This window comes from Micromesistius poutassou (assembly GCF_964030765.1).
Source record: "Micromesistius poutassou genome assembly, chromosome: 13".
In the NCBI taxonomy this organism is placed as follows: Eukaryota; Metazoa; Chordata; class Actinopteri; order Gadiformes; family Gadidae; genus Micromesistius; species Micromesistius poutassou.
Genome location: NC_140283.1, coordinates 10548642 through 10573359, shown reverse-complemented (window position 1 = coordinate 10573359; position 24718 = coordinate 10548642). Strand labels below are relative to the sequence as shown.

At 41.7% G+C, this 24718-nt stretch overlaps 5 protein-coding genes across 8 annotated transcripts; 2 read left to right on the top strand and 3 right to left on the bottom strand.

Annotated features, from left to right (window-relative positions):
- Positions 1 to 597: 597 nt before the first annotated feature.
- samm50 (SAMM50 sorting and assembly machinery component) lies at positions 598 to 6399 on the bottom strand. Its single transcript, XM_084477486.1, has 15 exons — positions 6252 to 6399; positions 5927 to 6037; positions 5721 to 5822; positions 5542 to 5629; positions 5277 to 5383; positions 4898 to 5028; positions 4439 to 4526; positions 4125 to 4253; positions 3771 to 3842; positions 3597 to 3683; positions 3080 to 3150; positions 2643 to 2710; positions 1830 to 1976; positions 1457 to 1598; positions 598 to 1221 (listed from the first exon to the last, which is right to left on the bottom strand). The coding sequence occupies exons 1-15, from the start codon at positions 6270 to 6272 to the stop codon at positions 1176 to 1178; spliced, it is 1410 nt and encodes a 469-aa protein (XP_084333612.1). The 5' UTR covers positions 6273 to 6399; the 3' UTR covers positions 598 to 1175.
- Positions 6400 to 6642: 243 nt separating this feature from the next.
- On the bottom strand, positions 6643 to 7536 carry efcab10 (EF-hand calcium binding domain 10). The gene is made up of 4 exons (XM_084477504.1): positions 7404 to 7536; positions 7070 to 7234; positions 6855 to 6945; positions 6643 to 6776 (listed from the first exon to the last, which is right to left on the bottom strand). Exons 1-4 carry the CDS (start codon positions 7504 to 7506, stop codon positions 6725 to 6727), a joined length of 411 nt encoding a protein of 136 aa, XP_084333630.1. The 5' UTR covers positions 7507 to 7536; the 3' UTR covers positions 6643 to 6724.
- Positions 7537 to 7786: 250 nt separating this feature from the next.
- uqcc6 (ubiquinol-cytochrome c reductase complex assembly factor 6) lies at positions 7787 to 9216 on the bottom strand. 2 transcript variants are annotated; one of them, XM_084477500.1, is made up of 4 exons: positions 9112 to 9206; positions 8781 to 8808; positions 8484 to 8611; positions 7787 to 8189 (listed from the first exon to the last, which is right to left on the bottom strand). In XM_084477500.1, exons 2-4 carry the CDS (start codon positions 8806 to 8808, stop codon positions 8070 to 8072), a joined length of 276 nt encoding a protein of 91 aa, XP_084333626.1. In that variant the 5' UTR covers positions 9112 to 9206; the 3' UTR covers positions 7787 to 8069. The 2 variants fall into 2 exon arrangements, with proteins under 2 accessions (XP_084333626.1, XP_084333627.1); XM_084477501.1 differs by lacking the exon at positions 8781 to 8808 and having other exon boundaries at positions 7820 to 8189; positions 9112 to 9216.
- Positions 9217 to 9508: 292 nt separating this feature from the next.
- Positions 9509 to 14074, top strand: LOC311357513 (G/T mismatch-specific thymine DNA glycosylase-like). Of its 2 annotated transcripts, none has more exons than XM_084477484.1 (10): positions 9509 to 9907; positions 10518 to 10840; positions 11243 to 11445; positions 11650 to 11719; positions 12080 to 12215; positions 12491 to 12573; positions 12676 to 12770; positions 12873 to 13047; positions 13202 to 13327; positions 13626 to 14074. In XM_084477484.1, the coding sequence occupies exons 1-10, from the start codon at positions 9819 to 9821 to the stop codon at positions 13763 to 13765; spliced, it is 1440 nt and encodes a 479-aa protein (XP_084333610.1). In that variant the 5' UTR covers positions 9509 to 9818; the 3' UTR covers positions 13766 to 14074. The 2 variants fall into 2 exon arrangements, with proteins under 2 accessions (XP_084333610.1, XP_084333611.1); XM_084477485.1 differs by having other exon boundaries at positions 13543 to 13768.
- A 1693-nt stretch (positions 14075 to 15767) lies between these two features.
- LOC311357512 (G/T mismatch-specific thymine DNA glycosylase-like) lies at positions 15768 to 22498 on the top strand. Of its 2 annotated transcripts, XM_084477482.1 has the most exons (11): positions 15769 to 15896; positions 16437 to 16508; positions 17145 to 17314; positions 17896 to 18233; positions 18344 to 18413; positions 18592 to 18727; positions 18940 to 19022; positions 19128 to 19222; positions 19618 to 19789; positions 20057 to 20215; positions 21348 to 22498. In XM_084477482.1, the coding sequence occupies exons 2-11, from the start codon at positions 16453 to 16455 to the stop codon at positions 21554 to 21556; spliced, it is 1488 nt and encodes a 495-aa protein (XP_084333608.1). In that variant the 5' UTR covers positions 15769 to 15896; positions 16437 to 16452; the 3' UTR covers positions 21557 to 22498. The 2 variants fall into 2 exon arrangements, with proteins under 2 accessions (XP_084333609.1, XP_084333608.1); XM_084477483.1 differs by lacking the exon at positions 16437 to 16508 and having other exon boundaries at positions 15768 to 15896.
- Positions 22499 to 24718: the final 2220 nt, after the last annotated feature.

The following is a 24718-nucleotide window of genomic DNA, read 5'->3' as shown; positions in this document are numbered from 1 at the left end:
TCAGTACTATGGCAATACATTCAAAAATAAATAACAAGGACCATTAGATCAAATAAAGAGAGGAAAATAAAAAAACACGCAAATGACTACCATAGAGAAAAACCCTTCTCCTTATACCTCTTGCAGTACAGTAGTATATGTCACAGCATTTCAAACATCCCACCTCTGTGCTTAGCAACTAGCATCAGTCCTGCTCCAAAACTACAATGGCCCAACCTCCTTCTGGCCAGTACTCAACCCACCACATCCATCCACCACACTTGTCTGCTAATTTGTATAAAACAAAGTCTGCTATTGTATAAAAATGCCATCCCGTAACTCCAGAATGTGGGTTACCGGTCATCCCACATGACCATGGAAAAATGGTCAGACTCGGAACAGAAAAAGCCTAACAAATGTATACTGATACCACTAAAGCACAACTAGAAATAAGTCATTTTTTATTAATTAATTTTAAATTTGGGTAGACTCTTGATAAGTGCACACATGGTTGGCTGTCTCCCCTTGTTATCCATAACTCTGCAAACACGCTGTTAAATATCTTATTCGTATATTATTCATTTGGTCATAACATTTAGCAAAAAAATAAAGCTTCAGTGTGTGAAATACTTGTGAACCGGGTCACTCCACTGGAGGAATGAGCCCTCACACTGCATTGTATGCAGTGGAAGGTGAACAGAAGTAGGCCTTTTAATGAGAAGTTTACAAAACACAACAGAAGGCAGAAAATGTTTAGGGAGAAATATAGCTGGATTGGAAGTGATACCGTGGGTAGTGGATGGATTTGATTGAAATTTATTGAAAACAATAGCAATGGTTGCAGTAAAAAAGTCAATGTTTTTTGGTAACTGGCAAACAAATGGACTGAATACATTTTTGACCATTGTCATTTCATGATTCCAAAAAAATATTTGTTGCGATAAAAAAGTCACTGACATATTCACTTTGTTAGTTGTACAGTAGTTGTACAATTCAGGGAAAATTCATCCCAGAATGTATTTTCCCCTGTCATTTCTGATTAGAGCATTTTTTGGAGAATAATCCATCTTGCCATATTCCAAGTATGGAGTTTCAGAACAGCCACTTAAACGTGCTTAGTTGATAAAGTAGGTTGTAATGTAATAAAATAAAGGTATTGCAAGTCTTGAATATCGCTCCAAAGCAAGGATGATAAATCACAGGAAACGAATTCCTGCTCCGAACTGGACTCCATCACAGATCCTGTCATAAAACAAGAAACAACACAGTGGCGTAAAAAACAGATTGGAGAGTGCACTGAGCGGAATGACAAAAAAAATTGCCAATGGGGTTATGTATCGTAATGCAATGTTTTAAATGAAAGGGCACCATTCACCCATTCATACAAACACCTACGGTGGTGTCAACAATGCAAGGCGACCAGCAAGCGTGCAGATGTTTTTAAATCAAGGTGTGCTGAGCTAGCTTAAAACCGTACTTGTCTCCACTCTGGACTCCCATTGGGATGCAGTAGTTGAGCTCCAGCCGGGCGATGTTTCCCAGCCGCAGCAGAATGCCTGCTCCATACGACCAGCGTATGCAATCTGCAAGCTTACTCAGATGGGCTTGGGGGCCTTCACCTGAACACAAATTAAAATGATTAAAAAAAAGAAAAATGAACAAACTAAACTGCTAAAATATAAGACATTGAATCACCAGAAACAAAGACTTACAATCTGAGCTCTGGAATGTGTCAATTATTAGCATCGCATTTCAACTATGTTGTCATACCTCAGTCTTAGACAAGAAGTACAACTAGTACAGCATAACTTTAGTTGCATCTCCAGAATGGGTGACCTGAATGTACCCACCATAGTTGAGGTTACACAGATTCCCGGCATTGAGGAAAAAGTGTGTTCTGAAGAGGTCACCGAAGCCCCCCTTGCCTGGTCTAAAGGGGAGGGGCGTGTAGAGATGGAGACCCCCAGCCCAGTAGGCCTCCCCTCCCAGGTAGTCACCTGTCATTGCAAAGTGTTGCAGTCAAGATCAAAACAGTATAGTGAGTACCTTATTTTTCTGTGAGGGTACTTAAGCTAGTAATGCATATACTACTACGTATATACAACCAATAATATTATTAGCCAAAATATATAAAATCAGCATGTAATTGTACGGAGTTGGTGTACAATGACCAACAAGTATGCAATGAATGACGTGGATCTTCAAACTGTGATATTTGTTATATATTTTAAGCTCTGAAACAACACTCCGCTGGTGAAGAGAGTGGCTTTCAGGTATTCAAAGCTCTATTTTCCAATGTTCCATTTCTATAACATACTGAATAATCTGAACTAAGTCATGGCACAAGAGGAGCATTCAACCACAGGATGAGTAAGTTGTTGTTTGGCTCTTGTGTGTTCTAAATATCAAGCAGCAACCTGCCAAGAGCATGCCAAGTATGAATGGCTTTCCCTTTCCAGACACTTTATATGTTCCCAGTACAAAAAAAAGGCATCATGGGGCCGCTTAGTGGCCAACTATGTAGGCACTGTTCTATGTGGCGACCAAGGTCTGTCCAGATGCTACACCTCTTTCCTTTTCTCTTCCCCCCCACTCCCTCCTTCTTCAATCCACTTTCCCTGTCCCACCCATAAGGGCATAAAACCCCATAAAAAAATACTTACCTTTACTCTGTGGGCCCATGCTATACATGCTGAAACCTCGGACACTTGTGGGTCCACCAAGATAGAACCTATCCAACATAATCACACGGTATAAATACAAATTCTTAAATATAAAACATCACAGTTAACACTGATGCTTGTTGCACTGGTATTGTCAGTAACCTGTCTGTGATGCTTGTGGGACTGATATTGTCAGTTATCTGTCTGCGATGCTTGTGGGGCTGATATTGTCAGTTATCTGTCTCTGATGCTTGTGGGACTGGTATTGTCAGTGTTGCCTGTCTGTGATACTTGTGAGACTGGTATTGTCATTTACCTGTCTGTGATTCTTTTGGAAATGGTATCATCAGTTTTACTGGTATTTACCGTTGTTTTTTTTCAGTTTTACTGGTATTACCGGTATGTGATACTTTTGAGAATGATATTGTCAGTGTTACCTGTCTGCGATGCTTGTGGGCTGATCACCGATGGGAAGCAGCAAGCCACCCCAAAGCGAGGTTGACAGAACCTGAAGAGGAAAGAGGTAAAGGGTCTACTGAGAAAACAGCAGACTAGTGTGTTTCATGTCTTAAGGGTGGAGCTTTTACCAGAATCAAAACCTTACAAGCTAAATATAAGCAAAAACATGTAGCGCTAGAAAAAAATATATATATAAAAAAACTGTACATTTTGTTATACATTTATATAGTGGAATTGTCTGGCTCTTGGGCTGTTAATGACTGTGGTCCATTAAGAACTACCATAAATAAGTATTAGAAAGAACTATCAGAATGAACCTAAATACTCAATTATATTCTTATCGTGAAGAAATGTATTTAAATGTAATTAATGTAATTAAAATAAAATTGACCTGCAAGGTCAGTTAGTAATATCATAGTTAGTAAGGTCACTCAGGAATTATTGTTTAAAAAATACCTCTCACTCAAGAATATTTGTATAAAAATGACTTCTCACCGAGTCCCAGAAAAGACTTTTGTTCAATTGAATCTCAAAGTCTTCCTTCAGGAAGCGAGCATCTCCACCGAAGTAACCTGCCAATTCCTACACCATCAAAATGCAACATGAGCATGGTATACAATATTCAATGTTTTTTTTTTTTTTTATCAAAACATTTGCAGAAGAACCAACCTGGTGAACCTTGAAGAGACCTCCTTTCCTGGGCAAGATGGAGGAGTTTCTGGTATCAATGGCCATTGTGTGCTGAAGAGAGAATAATGCATTTAGATACAATCTTTAATACTCCAGCTTCTGGAGGTAATTGTCATGAAGAATTTCTGAACACATGGCTAGTGAAAACATAATAAGTTTTATGTTTTTCCTTTATCCCTTTCAAGCGAGTTGGGTGCCTTCAACTTGTCATTAAAAACATGACCTGACCAACGAACAGGACTGATAAAATAATAATAATAAAAAAAACTAAAACCATGCATTACATTAACACGAATTGACACACGTTTACAGCAAAACACAGGGATAACGTGCCGATAGTGACGACTTGAGAGAGTGACCGCTCTCCTCTCTCACGGCGAAAGATGCAGTCCGTGCCAGACAGCCGAGCTCTCTCCACACTCCCTCCCACTTGAGGGTGTGGTTGGTCCTCCACACAGGGAACTGGTAGCGGAATAAAGAGGACAGGTCCACAACGATAGTGATTACAATTCTATACATGAACTTCTTCCAGCAGCTCCCATTCAACATTACCATTTAATTCAAATTCACAACAGAATCGATGATTGAAGGAGTTTAAGAGGTGTTTTGCAAGGACAAAGCTGATGTAAATTCACAAAACAATTTACACAAATTTCTGTGGAAACGCCTCGATCGGTCTCCCTCAGTGAACTCCATGGAAACTGTCCTGTGACTTTGTATAGATTGACAGAGACGCTGAAAGTGGAAAGAAGAAAAGAAAAGGTTAAGAAAAGGAAAATATAGCCAGTCTCCATCTTGCAAGCTTGCAGATAATCCGTGGAAAAATCTTAAGGCGATGGCAAAAGATGAGCCTCTGGAAACAACTTTTGAGCCTGGAATTCATCCAGACTTATTTGAGAGGATTTTGATTTGATCTCTCTAACCTAATACTGAAATATCATCAAAGAAAACATATGGCTTCTGACTGTATCATTTCCTTTCACTGAATATTGTACTAATGTAAAGACAGAATATGTATACATAATTTATAACACCAGCATGGCCTAATTTTTGCATTTTTAAACCCCCAAAATGACATAGAAATTTTGGATCCAATCCAAACTTACTTGCGTTCGAAGTTCCCTGCTTGAGGTTTAAAAAAAGAAAGGCCATAGGACGTTTCTTTAGTGCCGTAAGAGAACTGGAACGTCAGCTTCTCTGCACGACCAAATGTATTTGGGAGCTTCAGACCCAGTACCTGTCATGTGTAGATTAATAACCATTAGATACAGGACAGGGCTCTTTGCATACAGTTACTGGTGCTCTAATTTATGATCAATTTATCTCAACCTAAACCATAGTGCAACAGTCCAGAGTGATTTTGATATTTACACACTATACATTTTACACAAACGTTGCCCAAATTGATCTGTAACCATTTTCCTTACTTTTGTTCTTGTGTGATTCCTGTTAAATCAACACATGGACCATGTGGGGACTACGTACCATGCTTCCTTCATTGTTGCCCACCATGGTGTTGTAACTGCCTGTCATGCGCCTGAGCTCTGTCACCTCAAACGTAACATCCAAACCGTTGGGAAGGGCATCAACTCCTGAATGGAATCAATACATTGAGGACACGTGTTGGCAGCATAAACGTAGCCACCCGCAATAGTTTTGCAGTGCAGCCTCAATCAAAGCACAAATACCTTTAACAACTTTAAATAACCAAATACATTGTTATAAGAACATCAAGTCGGTCTCAATATACCTTGTGAGGTGTCAATGACAACTTCCACTTTTCTGAAGATACCAAGACGCAGCAGTCTCTGTCTGGCTTCATGCGACCTCTTCATTACCTGGAATAATAACGCCTAGCTGAATCAGCTCATGTGTCTAGATACTTAGAAAAGGATCTGGACTCATACATTAATGTACATGGATGCTCACGTCTATTAGGTTTTTGGCTCGAAACACCTCGGAAATTTCATAAGTCAAGAAGTCTTCCTTGGTTTTTCCCAGTCCATCTATGTGGACTTTTTGAACTACCACCTGAAAGAGATAAAGATACGAGTTGTCTATTGTGTTAGACAATATCAGAACGTTGCTTATGTATTTACTGCTCTATGGAAATTAGATGTTACATTGGATGTTACATTTTTGTTTTCAAGAACTTCTTGCTTAGTTTCCTTCTCCACATCTGACGTTTCGATGTCATCGGCATGAACACCCAGCTCGGGTCCCTTCATGGGGAGAGGGTCAAGGCTCTACAAGACAAAACATGTGATGTCGTTTTCTCTACATCTGCACCAAATATACAAAATGTATAATTTAATATGACAGCACGCTATGACTTTGTATCGACAATTGACAGAAATGCTTAGGTTAATCGCTGAGGTGACTTGACAATAGCACACAAATCTTGCTGGCATATGTCTGCTTTATTGAGGTCATGCTTTCATTTCTTAATGTTCTTCTTACCCTTGCGTGGACGGTACCCATGTTTGGATCTGCAGCACAGGTTATTATTGGTACGTAATATTTTGTGGAAGCCGGTGATGATATCTTATTTTAATTTTAGAAAGAAAACGGTAAAGTCAAATCAACGGAGGACGCCATGACATTTTTTTAAGCCACGCCCTCTCTTAAGGTGTTCATTCAAGATACACAACTACTTTGTCGAACAGTGTCGCTCATCTCCATGGATGTATAATCCTCATATATATATATATATATATATATATATATATATATATATATATACACACACACACACAATATAATTGTTTAGAGATTTCCAAGGGAAGATGAAATAAATGTAACAATTTATCATTGACGTTACTTTAATTAATTAATATTATTGATTTGACAGCAATAACACATTGCAGTTATACACTTAACATATAACCAAACAAACATCTTCAAAAAGGAGCATAACATGACCATAAACACATCTAATTGTACGATTCTTCATATGTTGCTGAGCTCCTTTGCAGACCTTCCTTCCTGCACAGATAACAAAATAATCAGAAACCATGAATGTATAAAATTCGCTCCGATATATTATCCTGGAAGTGCACTTACGCTTCTTTTTTGAACGTCTCGCGCGATATTTTATCGCGATCTCCACCCTCTGGACACTCGTTTATTTTGCTTACCCCTAAAGTGATCAATGCTAGATGGAGACGGAGAAAGCTTTTGTTATTTTAAACATGAAATCAATGGCAGTTCTGTGTTGCATTCGTCAGGGGATCAAATAGGGCTATATTTGGATGCAAATATATTTAATCTCAACGCACCTTCCTTGTATTGGTCATATGAGACGTATCCCTCATTAGTGGGGTCTAGGATCCCAAACACGGAGTCCACGTTGGAGTCATTAAAAAGACAGGGCCCCTGTGCACGGTTATCTTTAGAGTATTTCAGCTGCCCGAGGTAGCCAATGAGAAACTCTTTCGGATCCTCTGTAAAGACAAATATTACCGAAACACACATTTTTAAATGTAACGTCACACATATTGTATACGCTTGCATCTGCAGTCCATAATAATATGCTTATCTGATCAAATCGATGGTTCGTGGATACACAATAATTCAATGGATGACAAGATAACAAATGGAAATAGATTTAACCTGGTCTGTTAAATAACAAACTGCTCGTCAGGTTGTTCATGAGTTCTGCAATTTTGTGCTTTTCTAGATATTTAGCAGCTTCTTTTGCTCTTGGAGTCGCCATCTTTACTGTTTGTTGTGGTTGCTATGATACCCCGGGTTTCGGAGTCTGGACCACAGCCTGCGTAGAAGGGTCGGGGGACCAGAGCTATTTAAATTGCTCTGGTCGGGACATCAATACAGAATAAAATTATACTTATTCTTCTAGAACTGCTTTTATTGGACAAGCTGTGCAATAAAACCGGTAATACACGAATAAGTATCACATAAGTATCACACCAAATGTTATGCTTGATCAAGATCGCACCAAACCCTGCCATTACCAAGGGCTGTAAATAAGACAACCTAGGAAATACAGTATGGCTCACTTTTACAATATGTCACAGTAAGAAACAAGTAGGTACAAGACAGACATGTATTTATTAATTCATAGTAAATTATGATGATTAATTTAAGGTACGGCAGCAGTGACAACATTGCAGTTTCACCGAAGCCAGCTAGGGCAGAAGGGCCCTCTAGCCCAGGAAATAGCCAGTGTTTTGGTCGTCCAACTGAGAGGGATCAAATAAAATCTGCACAATCTGTCCAGTTGAATCATGTCCATCCCTGAGCTCACAGGACATATGATCAGTCAGGTTTCTGTGCAGAGTTCATCTGCTGCTTCAGGGCAGCAGCCTCCTCCTTTAGTTTGTAGCCAAGCAGTTCTGTCCTCAACTCGCCAGGCCTGGGTGGTATCTCAGGAATACTCTGGTGGATGGTGACAGACAAACAAACTGTACTCCACACTTACCCAAGAGTGTTCAATTATATCGGTTTGCAAATTAACCTATTTCCTCGAACCATTAAGCCTTTCGCTTACAATGACAACAAATCATAATGTTGTTTGTCGAGGGATTTATTCATTATTATGACTATAAAATAGCAATAAGTGAAGTGTATGGTATATCTTCTACATAAATATTTTCTCCTTTTTATTATAAATATATATATACATACACACACGTACGTACAGGAGGGAGTGGGTCACATTGTGGTACTCACTAGGTCAGGAAGGTAGTATTGGTGCACAGCCTGTGCTCCTGCGAACATAGCAAGGACACTGGCACCAAACATCCTCAGGTAGCGAGGCCACGACACACCCGCTGGCATTATTGGGGTTTGAATTGAACCTGCGAGGGGAGAATGGCATGACGCAATGCATTGTACACAGATAGATTGATAGGAAAGGCACATTAGAGGTCATGACTTCTAAGTATATTCCATTTTGATTACAAACCGGGATGTGTAAAGAGCCACACGAATTAAGACAGTAAAACAGCAACATTATTGTAGCCTTGCCTTTGATTGAAAGTCTATGGCAGAACATCTGTAAAAGAAACCCAACTTCACTGCTTGCTTTACAATGTATTATCTATGGTTATTGTATTCAAGCATAAAATTCATGTTTATCGATACGATCCGACGGTAGGTCTTGAGGTATATCGTAGGATGTATTAATGAGTACGAACATAATCACAGAAGAGTGACATTAACCATAAACCACGACATGCCAACACGTTTTAAGTACATCAATATTCGCTTGCTCATTTAATACTATACTGACTGCTATCTCAACAGCTACATTTCTCGAATGTCAAGGGTAAAATGGTTATGTCAAAATAAATATTACCTTGCTTTCTTCAGAAAATAAACAAATGTCACTGAGTATGTAGGCGGAAACCTACATGCCGCCGCCGAGGTTAATTTCTACTTCATAACGCTCAGTTCTTCTCCCAATAATTCGTGGTTACTTGTCAATATACACGCACTCTGTCGCCACCGTGTGTCTTTCCCAGGTAGCACATATGTGTGGCCTAATATTCATTTATATTATTATTTATATTATCAATGAGTTATATAGTTATTCCGTACTTTTATTGGAGATTTCAAATCATTGTCTTTCTCTGTGAATTTAAAATATAAATTGTAATCAGTATGACTTTTTAATACTCCACGCCTATGGGTGGCGATATATTTATTTTACTCGCAAACAGGCTCATTAAACGATATGCTGGACGTTTAAATGGTCTTTGTTTTGAATGGGCTCGAACGTTGTCCCTTATTAAAAAGAACAAAAAATGTATGACAGGTACGTTATTTACGTGTTGATTTATTTTTATTCCTCCGTACTCATAAAATGAAAGTGGTATCTTTCGATGAAGACAGTTTGTGAGGCATGTAAAGCGGATAGAAGCTAGTAACAATACCTTCCACCAGCCGTCTTTGTACTACTGCGGTTAGAATTTGCAGACACTTCCTTTTGTCTAACGTTATTTCCAACATATTCCATTAATGTCTCACACTATGCTTTTACGTACAATTCTGTCAGCATAATCAATGTTAGTTTATTCAAGTATATCAACGATTAAGATGGAAGAAAAACAGTATACGTCACTGACGGTTCCTACGGATTATTTCCAACAGTGGTGAGTTGTCCTCGCCGAATCCGAATGTAATTCTGTTGGAGATCGGAAATCGTCCATTATTTTGCATTTCCATGAAGATAGCATGTCATGCATGCCAATTATTTACATAGATACGCTCATCGAACATAATTAATGAAGGCATCACTTGTTTGTGAGCTGTCTTCGAGCAACATATGGGACAATCCTAATTTGTTTATTGATTTTGGAAATGTCATAGCGGATCAAAAAAACAATTTGGCCTATTTCTAGAGTGTCAAGGAAATATGGGCTTTCGTTTTTACAGGAATCGCATGTTCAAGTGTGGCAATTCCATACTGTTCATAATTTTGCCTATTGTAAAAGATCATCCTAATCAGGTTAGTATTTTGAGCTCCAAATGTGTAATGATTAGAATGCTGAGGGTGCACAAAGGGCTGTAGGTAACTTGTCACCGTTGGTTCCCACTTCCAGTAAGCTGTGCATGCACTCAAAATCCTTTCTTTCAATCCATCACTTTTTTCACCCATTTCAATTTAATTTACTCTGGTTCAGAATTGTCATTCACTCATTGATAGTTTCCCATTATCCCGTTTTAACGTCTTACTCTTCTGCTCACCACCTATTCCCCCAGGTACCAGTCTAGCCAGCAGCACCCACAGGCCCAACACCTGATGCAGTATCATAGCATGGGCCAATACGCAGAAGGATCACGGGAGGAGCCCGTCATGACAGAGCTCTCTGTCCTCCGGGAACTCCCTTCATCTCACCAGGAGTTCCTGTCACACCAAAGCTACTATCCACATGGCTCCCACCAAGCAGAGCTCGACTATCACCACAACTTCAGGGAGAGCCAACCGCCTGCTTTCCAGCCCAGTCCGCATCAGGAGTTCCCAGGGCATCAGGAGGAGCCAGGGAGGGTTCACCAACAGCAGCAACCTGTCGATCCAGCACCAGGTGAGTAAGCCTGCAGGCAGAAGCAGCGTCCACAACTACCTCCTATGTCACCGGATCATTGTAACGATGCAACAAGTTATGCACATTACCTTTCAGTACCTAATAATGAACACCACAATCGGTCACTGCCTTAGACCTTTTTCACTTAGCGGCCATATTGGTTAGCTGGGTGTGGAAACCCTACTTGAATCTTGGAAACCATGAAAGCTCAGTGCAATAGTTTTAGTTCTGCTCTCCCTATTTCCATACCGGGTTAGCATTTAGAATGCATTTTCATTGAGTGGTCACGGTTTCTAGAAGGTTTCCAAGGTACTTAGAATATCCATAGTTTATCAAAAGTTCAAAGAAAAAACAATGAAACAATCTTTGCTGCTATCTCTGAACATCTGTTAATTCTCCTAGCCGCGCCCCCGGGCAAGAGGAAGCGGGGCCGGCCTCCCAAGCAGCACTCGGAGGAAAGCAAGATGCAGCCAGTCGAGATGAGTGAGGAGGAGGCTGCTAAGAAGGCCAAGAGAGCCCTCAACCGCTTCAACGGCCTGTCAGTGGCTGAGGTCATGGCCAAAACCTTGCCAGATGTTATTTCCTACAATCTTGACATATTGATAGTAAGTGATCTTGTGCGGATGCATATATTTATTTAATTTAGGAAAGAGTGGTCTTTTTCCAGCTAAGCTGCATAAGGAGGTGCAGGTGGTGGTGAACAGGTGGCTCTGGTGCTTTGAGCACCCATGAACACCAGTGTCGAGGTCCTGTTCACAAATGTTGACTTTCCAGTAGGTTTGCTATGGTAACACCTTGTTTTTCCTTAGATTGGAATCAACCCAGGACTGCTGTCAGCCTTCAAAGGACGCCATTACCCCAATCCAGGAAACCACTTCTGTATGTCTGTGTCATTACATTGTTTTTATTATTTGGTACTTGGTTAGATAAATTTATATACCAGTATGTTCAAACAGGGTGCAGTAAAGTATTTATGCAAGTGCAAAAAATAACCACCCATGTTTTCACAAAATGAACAGAAAGTGTTTAATGGAAACTAAGAAGAAAGTGGCATGGAAAAGCACACAACCATTTAGAAGTTTGTAACATGCAGACATTACACTTTTTACTAATTTTCTCGAATCCCAGTGATGTTAAGAAGCCGTGAGACACATTTGTACATATTCTTGTTTTGACCGCTCAAATGGTTTGTTTGAATAGATTTCATGGACTTATTTTCTACGCTTATGTTGTTCCCAGGGAAGTGTCTGTTCCTGTCAGGTCTGTCTGACGAGCAGCTCAACTACATGCACGACGAGAGTCTCCCGGAGAAGTACGGCATCGGCTTCACCAACATGGTGGAGAGAACTACACCAGGAAGCAAAGACCTGTCCAAGTAAACCAATAAGTACACTAGGCATGTTACGGGCACTGTTTTTGCTAGGCTGAACAAGCTTAAATTGTTCCGGCTTTGTTAAAAAAACTGTTGTTGGATTTCCAGGTAGGGAAATTTCAGCGTTTTTGTTGTCGGCATACCTCAGCCATATTTGAGAAATAGTTCTGCTAGAATTTGGTACCATCGTATAGACAAACAGCCATTTTAGTAACTAGTAGTAACTGATATAGAAAGGTTATCGATAAATATTGAAGGTTTTTTTTTTTTTTTTACAGCAAGGAGATTCGTGAAGGAGGTCGACAGTTACTTGACAAGCTTCAGAAATACAAGCCACTGATCGCAGCGTTCAATGGGAAATGTAAGAATACTCTTCAAATGTTCTGATGATTTAAGGCACAGCATTTCTGAGCATAATCTGCTGTTTACTGAGAACTGTTTCATTGTTTTGTGTTTTTAACAGGCATTTATGAAATCTTCTGCAAAGAGATTTTTGGTGTAAAGGCAAAGAATCTTGAGTTTGGCTTACAGCCATACAAAATCCCTGAAACCGGCACGGTACGTTAATAGTCAACAGCCGACAGATGAAACAGAGGGACCGGTACAAGGGCCTCACTGGGGTTAACAAGTTAACTTGTGGACATGTGTCTCTATGGATAGGTATGTTACCTGATGCCCTCATCGAGTCCGCGCTGTGCGCAGTTTCCCCGGGCTCAGGACAAGGTGCATTTCTACATCAAGCTGAAGGAGCTTCGCGACCAAATCAAGGGCAAGGGCAAGCCAAGCCTTGAAGTGATGGAGACAGAGTACTCCTTTGATCTACAGCTGGCAAAGGGTACAAAAGTTTATCCCTATTATCTTATCCACCCGAATGTGTGTTTAAGTGTGGCTGTGTTTTCTTTTATTTGAATGATACTTATTTGGTCCGTTGCAAGTTGGGCCAAATATAACTTCCTTTTGTTTCCTTTTGAATTGGATTGCTTTTGCAGAAGACGCCAAGAGAATGTCAATCAAAGAGGAGCAGGTGGACCCAGAGTATGAGAACTGTGACCGGGGACGTGAGGAGGCGAGGCAAGGCCCCAGCCACTGCAGTATCTCCAATGCCAAAAAGGAAGGTGAGTGATGCTAACACAAAGTAATCTATGATGTCAACACTGAGGACCACATTCAGCCGTAGATTTAAATCTGCCAATGAGCATCACATGGTTCTTCCTTCCAAAGAACTAGGTTTGGTATCTTGGTTTCCACTGTTATGGAGATGATTTCAAGTGTTTATATTTATTCCATCAGTTATTCTGAAAGCAATATTTTTCCCCTGCACCTTTTGTAGCCTAGGAAGGAACCTGTCCATGATTAACGGTCATGCAACCCTTTGACATCTTCAGTAACGCCTCTGTGACGCCTTCCTTCCAGAACCTGACCGTAAAGAGATTGCGGCAGGTCACATGACATGTAACCCGTGGACTCCACAGTCGTTTGTGGAGCAGATACCGGATATCAACTGTGATAGCAGCACCATACCTCAACCCCCGGTTGAGGGCAAGACGTTTTAAGGACACCAATGTAATGGAGAATAGGTCATCGGGGGGTCATACCTGTGATGTCTGCATGTGTCACACAAGGGGGGGCGGCCAACAGTGCCTGGACTTCCACGTCTTTCAGACAAACAGTTTGTATTCTTGGTGTTTTTTAGTATTATAATTTATTCCATTTCGTACCGCATGTGTGTTTTTTCGGTGACTTATTTTTATATCTTGGGGGAAAAAACTGGGATTTTATTATTTGTATCATGTATAATTGTGTAACTGTGCTCCGGAATTTCGGATTTGTGATTGCGGAGCCATTAAATACCTTCTAATGTTCAACCTCAACTTTTATGTGATTTCTTAACGTTTCTGCCTGAGGTAAAAAAGCAAAACAATTCATTTCTATGAATGCAACAGCAGACGACCTTGTTGTCTAATGTCCTGCCTTAATTGTTTTTGCAATATGTATATCTGAGAAATAGTTGTTCATTTGTTTAATTATCACATTGTTTGGTCTGAGATAAAGATAAAATCTTTTTGGAAATGTATCCATGTACCAAAGACATAAAAGTAAGTAGACTTGAACTTTTCTCAATATTTTCACCATGAAGCACTCGCTGAGCACATCCCAGTTTGATGTGTGGAAAAGACTGTCACTGGCATATATTTTATCACATTTTATATTGTAAATCAATTAGAACTGATCCCTGGTGAAGGTTGGCATAGCAAAAAGCTTACCCTGCTACTGCAAAATATTAAGTGGATTTCTTCAGCATCACTATGTTAAAGTGAAGACAAAGCTCATGTGAAGCATTCATAGATAACAAGCTCCATTTGAATGGCTTTTAATAATTGGGTAAATAAAGTAATGCAATGACTGTGAGCCTAACCCTTATTATCCAATACATGCCTTTTGAAAACTAAATTATACAAAGACAATGGCAAACTGTTGGAGAAGTGTAATGCCAGTTTAAATAAAGACCACACATATAAAATGAAAACTGCTTGGGAGAGACCAGGTTAGTTGTACATTTTCTCACGTGGTTTCTCACAAGGTGTAGGATGCATTTACATATTTGTCGTTGTTTATTGATGCTTCACACTGCATTATCAATCATAATTTATATACTTATAACTGATTACTTACTTTACCGGGTGCCCATTAGTCACTTTACTCTTTACTTTACTCTCTTGGATTCTCTCAATGTGTTCCTTACAGCCTTCTTTTCTAGCTCAATGGCTTGCTTTGAATATGCAATGTAATAATAGTATAAATACATACTTTTTATTTATTCAATGTGGCTGTAGGCCTATGCCCTGATATGTAGGGTGCACTGTGAGCCAGAACAGGGTCACTGAGGTAGGCTACAGTTAACCATTCAGTTTCTGAGCAAGATGGAGCTAGCATTTATACCCTGGACATGAACCTTAATTACAAAAAATATGTGGTGCTACTTTCCAGACGGACAGATATCTTACCTATCTATCTATCTATCTATACACACACATATATATATATATATATATATATATATATATATATATATATATATATATATATACACACACACACACACACACACACACATATATATATATATATATATATATATATATATCCATCCTTCCATCATCCATCTATTTGTCTAGATAGATAGAGATATGGAGATGTATAATTTATAAAGATATTTATATACCGGTATGCATTATTCGCTTTGTTGATGTTTCGATAACGCTACATGGTAGAGTCTGACAACCAATGAAAAACGGCCTGGTGCCTTTTAAAGACAGTTTAAAAGTCTGCCCAGGATATACCAATGTTGAAATAAAAACGGGGATGTGTGCGTGTCAATATTTCCAAAGCGTTTTGTTTATCTCGCGGCACTGTAAATGCACACATTTAACAAACAAAACTGCTTCATATTATATTTCATGAATTGCATTATGTAATGAATTGTTCGATTGCAATAGAGAGTAATTTTACTTGGTACCCCTAAATTGCCGACTTGGATTGTTCCGATGTCAAAGTTGACGGGCTACACTGTCACGTCTTTGTTGGGTCGCTGTACCTTTTCCAATGTGAATCAATAGTGCGGAATTAATGAAAATTGTACAATTGTTTACAAAGACGGCTACAATTCAACATTAGCTCCAACAGGTATGTTTATATTTTTGCATAATGGTATTTAATGTTGATTAATGATGAAAACCGTACGGATAGCAATAGCGTAGCCGCTCACTCAATACGCTAATATAGCCGACTAGCTGCTGGCTACGTCGGCTAGCAGCCGGTTGGTGCTCAACTCACAATCAATTGGATGTTACATACAAAGATTGGTTTAATACTTCTTTGTTATTCTGTAACCAGATCATTCGTTAAGGATCCTTGCGCTGGTTTATCTGAGGTGAATGCACGTTTAAATAAAATGCCAATCCCAAATCGTTGTTTGGTGTTAGCTTTATAGCCTAGCATTGATGAAAGAATGGATGGACAATACATTTTAGGTACCCACCTAAAAATACCCACCAAAAGTGTTCTTTAATCACCATCCTTTCTCGGTTTTTTCTTTGTACACCTTGATTTAATTGTTTTGGCACATGCATTCTGTTTCATGCACTGGCGAATTGTTTATATGCAAAAGCGTCTGTACATCATCAAACTGTGTCCTCAACATGAATATTGATTTATTTAACAAAGTCAAACCAACCTAAAGATGGAGGAAAAGCTGTATGGATCACTGCCTGTCCCCTCGGAATATCTTCAACAGTGGTGAGTCCCCTTCCCAGCGCAACGTGGCCCCACAGGACACAGTTCTTTGTAGAAATCCGTTTTGAGGCCCAGTGTTATTAAAATGAAATGGAAAGCATGTGCACCTCATCCCTTTTCTCATTTATCCCATTGGTAAATTGCATTCTGGCTTGTGATATTAATAGGTGTGCCTGGTGTTTTCTTGTGTTTGTCATGGGCCTGATGCAGCAGAATCTTGAAAGACCTTTAGATTGAATCTCTTGGAGTTTGAGCAATTGTAGTGTTAATCAATATTTCTGTCTCTTTTAAGATGTTGAGGAAGAAGTCCATAGATGAGTCATATATACAATGATAATCCTGTGAATGGAATTTTGTGTGAACCTTTAACCCATATGAATGCATAAGATGGTCTGTCCTGTTTGTCCTTATTTTCTGAATTGCCAAGTTATGTATATACCCAGTGTATATATAAATATTGCGCTGTGTTATGAATAAATGCATCAAATAAAGTTGACGTTCAAATTCTTTAATACCTGGTGCACCTGTCCTGGAGCTGTGTCTTTTCTCTGGTTTGAAAGGTGTTTCGCGGAGCCTCACTCACTGCTGTAACTCCTAACAACCTACTCATGCCTGTGCGTTGTATACCCGGCTCTACAGGATTCAGTCGACCCAGCAGTTTCAGGCGCTCCAGGCTCAGTACTCCGGGTTCAGTCCGCACCACCACCCTCACTACCCAGAAGTGCCGGCGGGAGAGCAGGGGACGGCACACATGGCTGCTCATCCAGAACCCATGATGGGTCAGCAGGAGCCAGCCAACCCAACAAAACGTACTGAGATTAGGATCCTATGCAGGGTTCATATTTTTTTATTGTGTTCAAAATAAGTATGCATAGAGGCTGGTTGTGGGACACATCAGCTCAGTACAAGAGTTTAGTGTTATTAGTGGTATACCCCTATTCAGATGGTTCATATAAGGCATGTCAGACATCAATGAGATAATTCTTTGCATGTTTGTAGATATTTTGCATTAGTAATGGAGGAAAGTAAGTTCTTTCAATGCATGGATTCTAATGACCAAACATTCAAACTAGTACTGTTCATTCTAAAACACTTGCCTATAAATAGCCAAATGGTTTTAGTGATCCTACTTTTTAAGTTACATTTGAATTTGTTGGTTAACTTGTTGGACCAACCAGCAGTCTCTAACGCTAGGATGTCTTGCGACCACGCCGTTGCCTCCGTATCTTGTAGCATGATGCCATGTCGTATCCTGGTCTTAATGTGTGTGTCTGATGCTTGCGACTACAACAGGAATCCTGATCAGTAAATGGGACATGGCATGCCAAGTCAAGATTTCGAAAAGTCACATAGTGTTTTTAAAAAACTGTTTGTTGGTCTTGCTTCGTAGCTCCAGCCAAAAAGAGAGGCCGACCAGCACAACCCAAGGAACCCAAGGAGCCTAAACCCCCCAAAATCCCAAAGGCGCCCAAGCCTCCTAAGCCCCCCAAGGCGCCCAAGGCACCCAAGGTACCAAAGGCCCCAAAGGACCCCGCCGCCCCTAAGGCCAAGCCAGGCCCCAAGTCCAAGAAGGCCAAGGAGGGCGAGGCGGACGGCAAGCAGGAGAAAATAGACGAAAGCTTCAAGAAGGTCAAGAGGAAAAGGGACCGTTTCAAGGGAATGAGCGAGGAAGAGGTCATGACAAAAACCCTGCCGGACCTGCTCGACTACAACCTGGACTACGTTATTGTGAGCATCTTCATCCACTCGCCTGGCTGACTTAATATTCAGCTGTTCATGTTGTTCTCCACCAGTTCATGTTGCCCTTAACTAGTGAGGCTTGTGTTCTCTCCTTTCAGATTGGCATAAACCCGGGTTTATTGGCTGCCTTTATTGGACGCTGGTTCCCTGGTCCCGGCAACCACTTTTGTAAGTTCTCAGGTGTTTCTCTCTATTTGGGAAGACCTTTGTTAATGTGTTCTATGACGTAAAGTAGCATTTCATTTTTCTGTTTGGGGCAGACCAACCGTTTGACATTTTGATGATGTGCCCACCTATACATTTCGAAATGCGTGGAGTGAGTAATGAGGTGTGTGAACCCTTGCAGGGAAGTGCCTGTTCCTGTCTGGATTCACAGATGAGCTGCTCAACCACACGGCTGACACATTACTGCCCACTAAGTACAAGATCGGCTTCACCAACATGGTGGCCAGAGCCACACCTGGGAGCAAAGATCTCTCCAGGTACCAGCGGGACCAAACAATGAGGATGGATCCTTACTAGTTCTGAACACTCATATAATCCAGTACCATGTGTCCTCAATTGTAAAATGATCATACATGTAAAGGCTGTCGTCAGGTCACTGTTTTGGTTGTAATAGTGTTGATAATGTGCCCGTTTTGTATTGAACAAAGAGTTTAACACCTGTTATCTATTCTTGTTTGTGGGAAAACAGCACAGAGTTACGCGAAGGAGGCAAAATTCTCACACAGAAATTAATGAAGTTCAAGCCTCTCATTGCCGTATTTAACGGAAAATGTAAGTAAAAGTATTCTATAGTAGTCTCAAATACATTTCCACTGGGCGTATTGTGCATGTATTGTATGCATCATCTAAAGAACCACAATTGCATCTTTCCCACAGGCATATATGAAATGTTCTGCAGAGAGATGTTTGGCAAAAAACCAAAGACACTCACGTTTGGTTTGCAGCCTCACAAGATTCCTGACTGTGATGTGGTGAGCACTCTACAGTGGGATATTGGGGACCGTATTGTAATTATTTCAAGGTCTAAATATTTTGGGCCCTAAACAATGTTTGTTAGCCCTATCATTTCGCTATTAAATTTGTGCTCACAATAGGCTTTGCTGCCAAAATATGGGTAAACTACAGAAACCTCTACATCCCAGCTTTGGTAAACCTGGGCTGGGCAAGATGGATAATATTGTCCACCACCTGTACATGCCATCTTTTTCCTAAACGCCAGCTGGGTGGGGTAACTGAATGTTTCCCCCCAACTCATTTTTAGAACAAAGTCAGAACCAAGATGGCTGCTAGGCAAATAGGAGCCATTACACAGCCTTGCATTCTTGTGTACTGCTGGCCAACATGTCTTCCTGTCTCTCCTGCCTAGGCCCTGTATCTGATGCCTTCGTCCAGCGCTCGCTGTGCCCAGTTCCCCCGTGCCCAGGACAAGGTCCACTTCTACATTAAGCTGAGGGAGCTGAGGGACGAGCTGAAGGGAATCCAGAAATCGAAAGAAATCGAGGAGGTCAACTATAGCTTTGATCTTGGATTGGCCAAGGGTAAGAAAAATCGTTTCAATTTTTTTTTTTCCTGCATGTCTGTTCACGTCCTCTTTTTAGTGGAGCAGCTGGGTTAACACCCTAGGGGCAAGGTGGGTCATGGGATAGCCACGTACAAATGTATTAATCCAACCTGATGTGTAGTTCCCATGTGAAAATGTACAATTCGCCAATCTGTCGACGATTTCTGGCTTGGTCCAGTGTAGATGTGCACCACAGATCCCTTTACGGTGCAATGCCTTCATTTCCCTTGCTCTGCGTCCCCAGAGGACGCCAAGAGGATGGCCATAAAGGAGGAGGCGTATGACCCCGGCTACGAGGACGCCTATGGGGGAGCGTACGTCGAAGGAGGACCTGAAGGGGGCCCACCGCCGGCCGAGCCCCAGACAAACGGTCACTGCAACTTCTCGGCGGCTGAAAACACAGGTGATGTTGAACGACGCAGTACGCAACTGTGGCCCCGTGAACTATGGTATCTTATGTGTTTGTTTCAATTAGATTTTAAACTAGGACACTTTCATCCCAGTCTTATATCCACGGGTGTTGCACAACATTCTGGGCCTTGTTCACCAGCGCTCTGTGGAACCCTTTCATTTTCATTCAATAGTCACACACTTTAACAAATACACAACCCAACATATTACTCATACTATTAGGTTAATAACTAGCTAGCCGGAATGCAGCATTTAATCATGCAAAAAATGGATGTGCTTTTGTCTGCATCCAATGTCAGCAAACCATTTAACCAATGTGTAATGGCTAACTTGTTTTGTTGACTTTCCTTACCGTATAAATGTTCTGTTGAACGTAGAATGTTTGCTTTGTTTATTTATGTATTTGTCATTCCTGGATAAAGACAGTTAAGAAATTACCATCTTATACTACATACTGAAAAACAACTGACCATTAAGCTTATTTGATTGTGCTGTAAGCTTTACTTGGTAAACTCACATTTCAATCATTTTAAACTCATTTTCAAAAACATAAACCCCCAGTACAGTGGTAAAGGGTAGTACTTAAAGCAATAATAATGAAAACCTGAGACGCAAAAAGGTTGTATTTCTTTGTCTCTGATTAGCTGGGTCAAGGCTTAATGCCAATAATGTGAAGTACAGCAAATATAGAGGTAGGTTTAGGCAGGGTCTTTAAAACAACAAACACAACAAGTACTATACAATTTCTATTAAAAGGTCCGGGCAATTAGAATAGAAAGGCACCATACGGCCACAAGACAGCCATAAAGACCATATGTTTTTATTCAAGGCAATTATCCTATTTCCTTGGTGAAACCCTTTCTTATCTACAATAAATGATTGTAAATACCGTATTCCAAACTGTGCCAGTACACAGGATTATCTTATTATGGTGGTTTAATGCGAAAAAAAAACAGCAAAGTCATATTTTGAGATTGTAACTAAAAAGTTGGTTCTTGGTCCTGTTAAGCTCACAGAGAGTGAGTGCATCAGCTTTCATATGAGGTATAGTTTGTTAAGATAACATGACGTAGGCAAAAAGAGAGGTGTCTGACACTGCAGGTGTGTCTTCATCCCATGTCCAGAAGCAGCAGAGAAGGCCACCACGTCCCAAGCGGCGGGCGGGGCAGAAGGCCAGCTTCCAGACGGACAGTGGATGACCCAGTCGTTTGCCGATCAGATCCCTGATATCGGGGGTGCGGCGGCGGCGGCGGCAGCGACTGCTGCTGCGGCCGCATCAGCAGTAGCGGCAGCAGAGGCGACGACCGCCCCCACGACAGAGCCCACAGCTTAGGGACCAGGGCCTTCCTCTGTGTGGACACAGGAAACACACACACAGGATGGTTCCTCGGCCGCCCCACGTCTGATGCAAAGCTGTGCCTCAGCCTGAAGACCTCATCCTCCAGTTTTTCTCCTTTTTCTATTAGTGACTTAGCAGAATACACACACATTAATGACACATTTTTAGAGTTTTTGCAGAACACCATCTGCAGTTGTGTCCTGTGTACACACTTTGTTCATGGCAGTCAGTTTATTTTTTATTTTTTAAGTGTGAAATCAGGGACTATGAAAATGATGCTTGAAGGTCACAAGTTGAATCGGTTTTATTTTATTGTACTGTACATTACTGCACTGTGATGCAGTAGGTGTGGCCGATCATGTCTACTGTATAGGCAGTAGAAATGCCTTCTTATTACTTAGAACTTTTTACAATTGAATGACTGGAAATAGCCCAGCGGGAATTTGTATGAGCCTGCTGGCGTTGTGTAGTGAGGCCTACGAAGACCAACTACTACCACACTGCTGCCATTTAGAGGTTAAAGGTCAATGAACCAGGGTACACTGACAAATAATCGTTGTATATATTTTATACATTAAAGTAACAGCAAAGCATGAACTGGTGTAGGTGGACCTGTGTTTGACTATAGCTGCCTAACCTTTAAATGGCAGAAAAGGAGTAGTAGAGGTAGAATTGGTTTATCATTGAGTATATTCTGAATGGGAAAGCCCAAGCCAGGTCAAAGAACAGACATCATGGTTGTGGTTTAACTTGCAGAATTTCTATGGCCCGTTATCAACTCAATTTGGTGCTATTTTAATGTTTGTTTTTTTAAATCATTTTAGAAATTGTCATTCACAAAGTATATCAAAATGTGCATTAAAATATCTGAATGATGTTTTTCTACATTTTGATGTATGCCTTGATATTTGTATTTACACATGCATTTTGAATGGTTGTATTTGGAAGGTGAAATTGCATTCTTGTTTCTGTAAATAATAATTACAAGTAAAACAAGATATTGTATAAAATATATTGTTAAAATGACTTGCCCAAAATCCACAGGGTTGTGGATAGGCTTACAATTGAGCAACCAACATTCAGTATGAACCCATATTTATTAGTACGTCTCCCAATCATACATTTAAGTAACTAACAGGGATGCAAACAGCGCTCTTTTCGGCGGCTGCCGCTTTTTTCACGGCTGTTTGGGTGACTTGTGTGAATCGTGTAGATCCGATGAGTTTTTTTGGAGGGGGGGTCTGGGACGGTCTGAGGGTCTGATTATAATTTCATCAACAGTAATTCTGTATTGCATCAACGGTAGATGCAATACAGAATTACTGTTGATGAAATTATAATCAGACCCTCAGACGCGGCGCCAAACTCCAGGGTCAGACTATGTGAAAATCCTTGCAGCGCGAGATACAGGTGCGCGCGCCCTGCCGAAACAACTGGCTTCGCGTGCGCAGCGTTCTGATTTACTGTTTTCTCATAGACTGTATCTATGCATTTACTTATTTGGTAGATGATCTACCAATCACGGGGGGGGGGGGGTATTATCGATAATAGAAAATGCGGATCATTTTCTTTTTGTGTGTCTCGTTTTTCGCCCGTGCCTAAAACCGCCACTGCTTATAATGCTAAAGCCCAGTTCAGACCAAAGATTCGCGACGGTGAATCGCACCCGACCCGCTGGGGTCGGGTGCGCTGCCACATGGGTGGCAGTGAAAGGCAGGGGTCCCGACGGACCAGACCCGAGCGGCAGAAGCTGGCTCTGGGGACGTGGAACGTCACCTCACTGTGGGGAAAGGAACCGGAGCTTGTGAGGGAGGTGGAGCGCTACCAGTTAGATCTGGTGGGGCTCACCTCTACGCACAGTCTCAGCTCTGGTACCGTACTCCTGGATAAGGGTTGGACTCTATTCTTCTCTGGAGTTGCCCAGGGCGTGAGGCGCCGGGCGGGTGTGGGGATACTCATAAATCCCCGGCTGAGCGCCGCGGTGTTGGAGTTTACCCCGGTGGACGAGAGGGTCGCCTCCCTACGCCTAAGGGTGGTGGGGGGGAAAACTCTGACTGTTGTTTGTGCGTATGCACCGAACAGCAGTTCAGAGTACTCGGCCTTCTTGGAGACCCTGAATGGAGTCCTGTATGGGGCTCCGGTAGGGGACTCCGTAGTTCTGCTGGGAGACTTCAACGCCCACGTGGGCAACGATGGAGACACCTGGAGAGGCGTGGTGGGGAGGAACGGCCTCCCTGATCTAAACCCGAGTGGTCGTTTGTTACTGGACTTCTGTGCTAGTCATGGAGTCATTGTCCATAACGAACACCATGTTCGAACATAAGGGTGCTCATAAGTGTACCTGGTACCAGAGTACCCTAGGCCGAAGATCGATGATCGATTTCGTGATCGTGTCAGCTGATCTGAGGCCTTATGTTTTGGACACTCGGGTGAAGAGAGGGGCGGAACTGTCAACCGACCACCATCTGGTGGTGAGTTGGATCAGGGAATGGGGGAAGAGTCTGGACAGACCTGGTAAGCCCAAACGGGTAGTGCGGGTGAATTGGGAACGTCTGGAGGAGGCTCCCGTCCTAGAGATCTTCAACTCACACCTCCGGCGGAGCTTTTCTAGCATCCCTGTGGAGGTTGGGGGCATTGAGCCAGAGTGGGCGGTGTTCAAAGCCTCCATTGCTGAAGCTGCGGTGGTGAGCTGTGGCCTCAGGGTCTAGGTTCCTCAAGGGGCGGTAACCCTCGGACACCGTGGTGGACACCGGTGGTCAGGGAAGCCGTCCGACTGAAGAAGGAGGCCTTCCGGGGTATGTTATCCCGGAGGACTCCTGACGCAGTTGCAGGGTACCGGCGGGCTCGAAGGGCTGCAGCCGCTGCCGTGTCGGAGGCTAAGCAGCGGGTGTGGGAGAAGTTCGGAGAGGACATGGAGAAGGACTTTCGGTCGGCACCAAAGTGTTTCTGGAAGACGATTCGACACCTCAGAAGGGGGAAACGGGGAAACATCCAAGCTGTGTACAGTAAGGGTGGGACTCTGTTGACCTCGACTGAGGAGGTAGTCGAACGTTGGAAGGAACACTTTGAGGAACTCCTGAATCCGACTAACACGTCCTCTATGATGGAGGCAGAGCTCAAGGTTGATGGTGGTTCATCGTCAATTTCCCTGGTGGA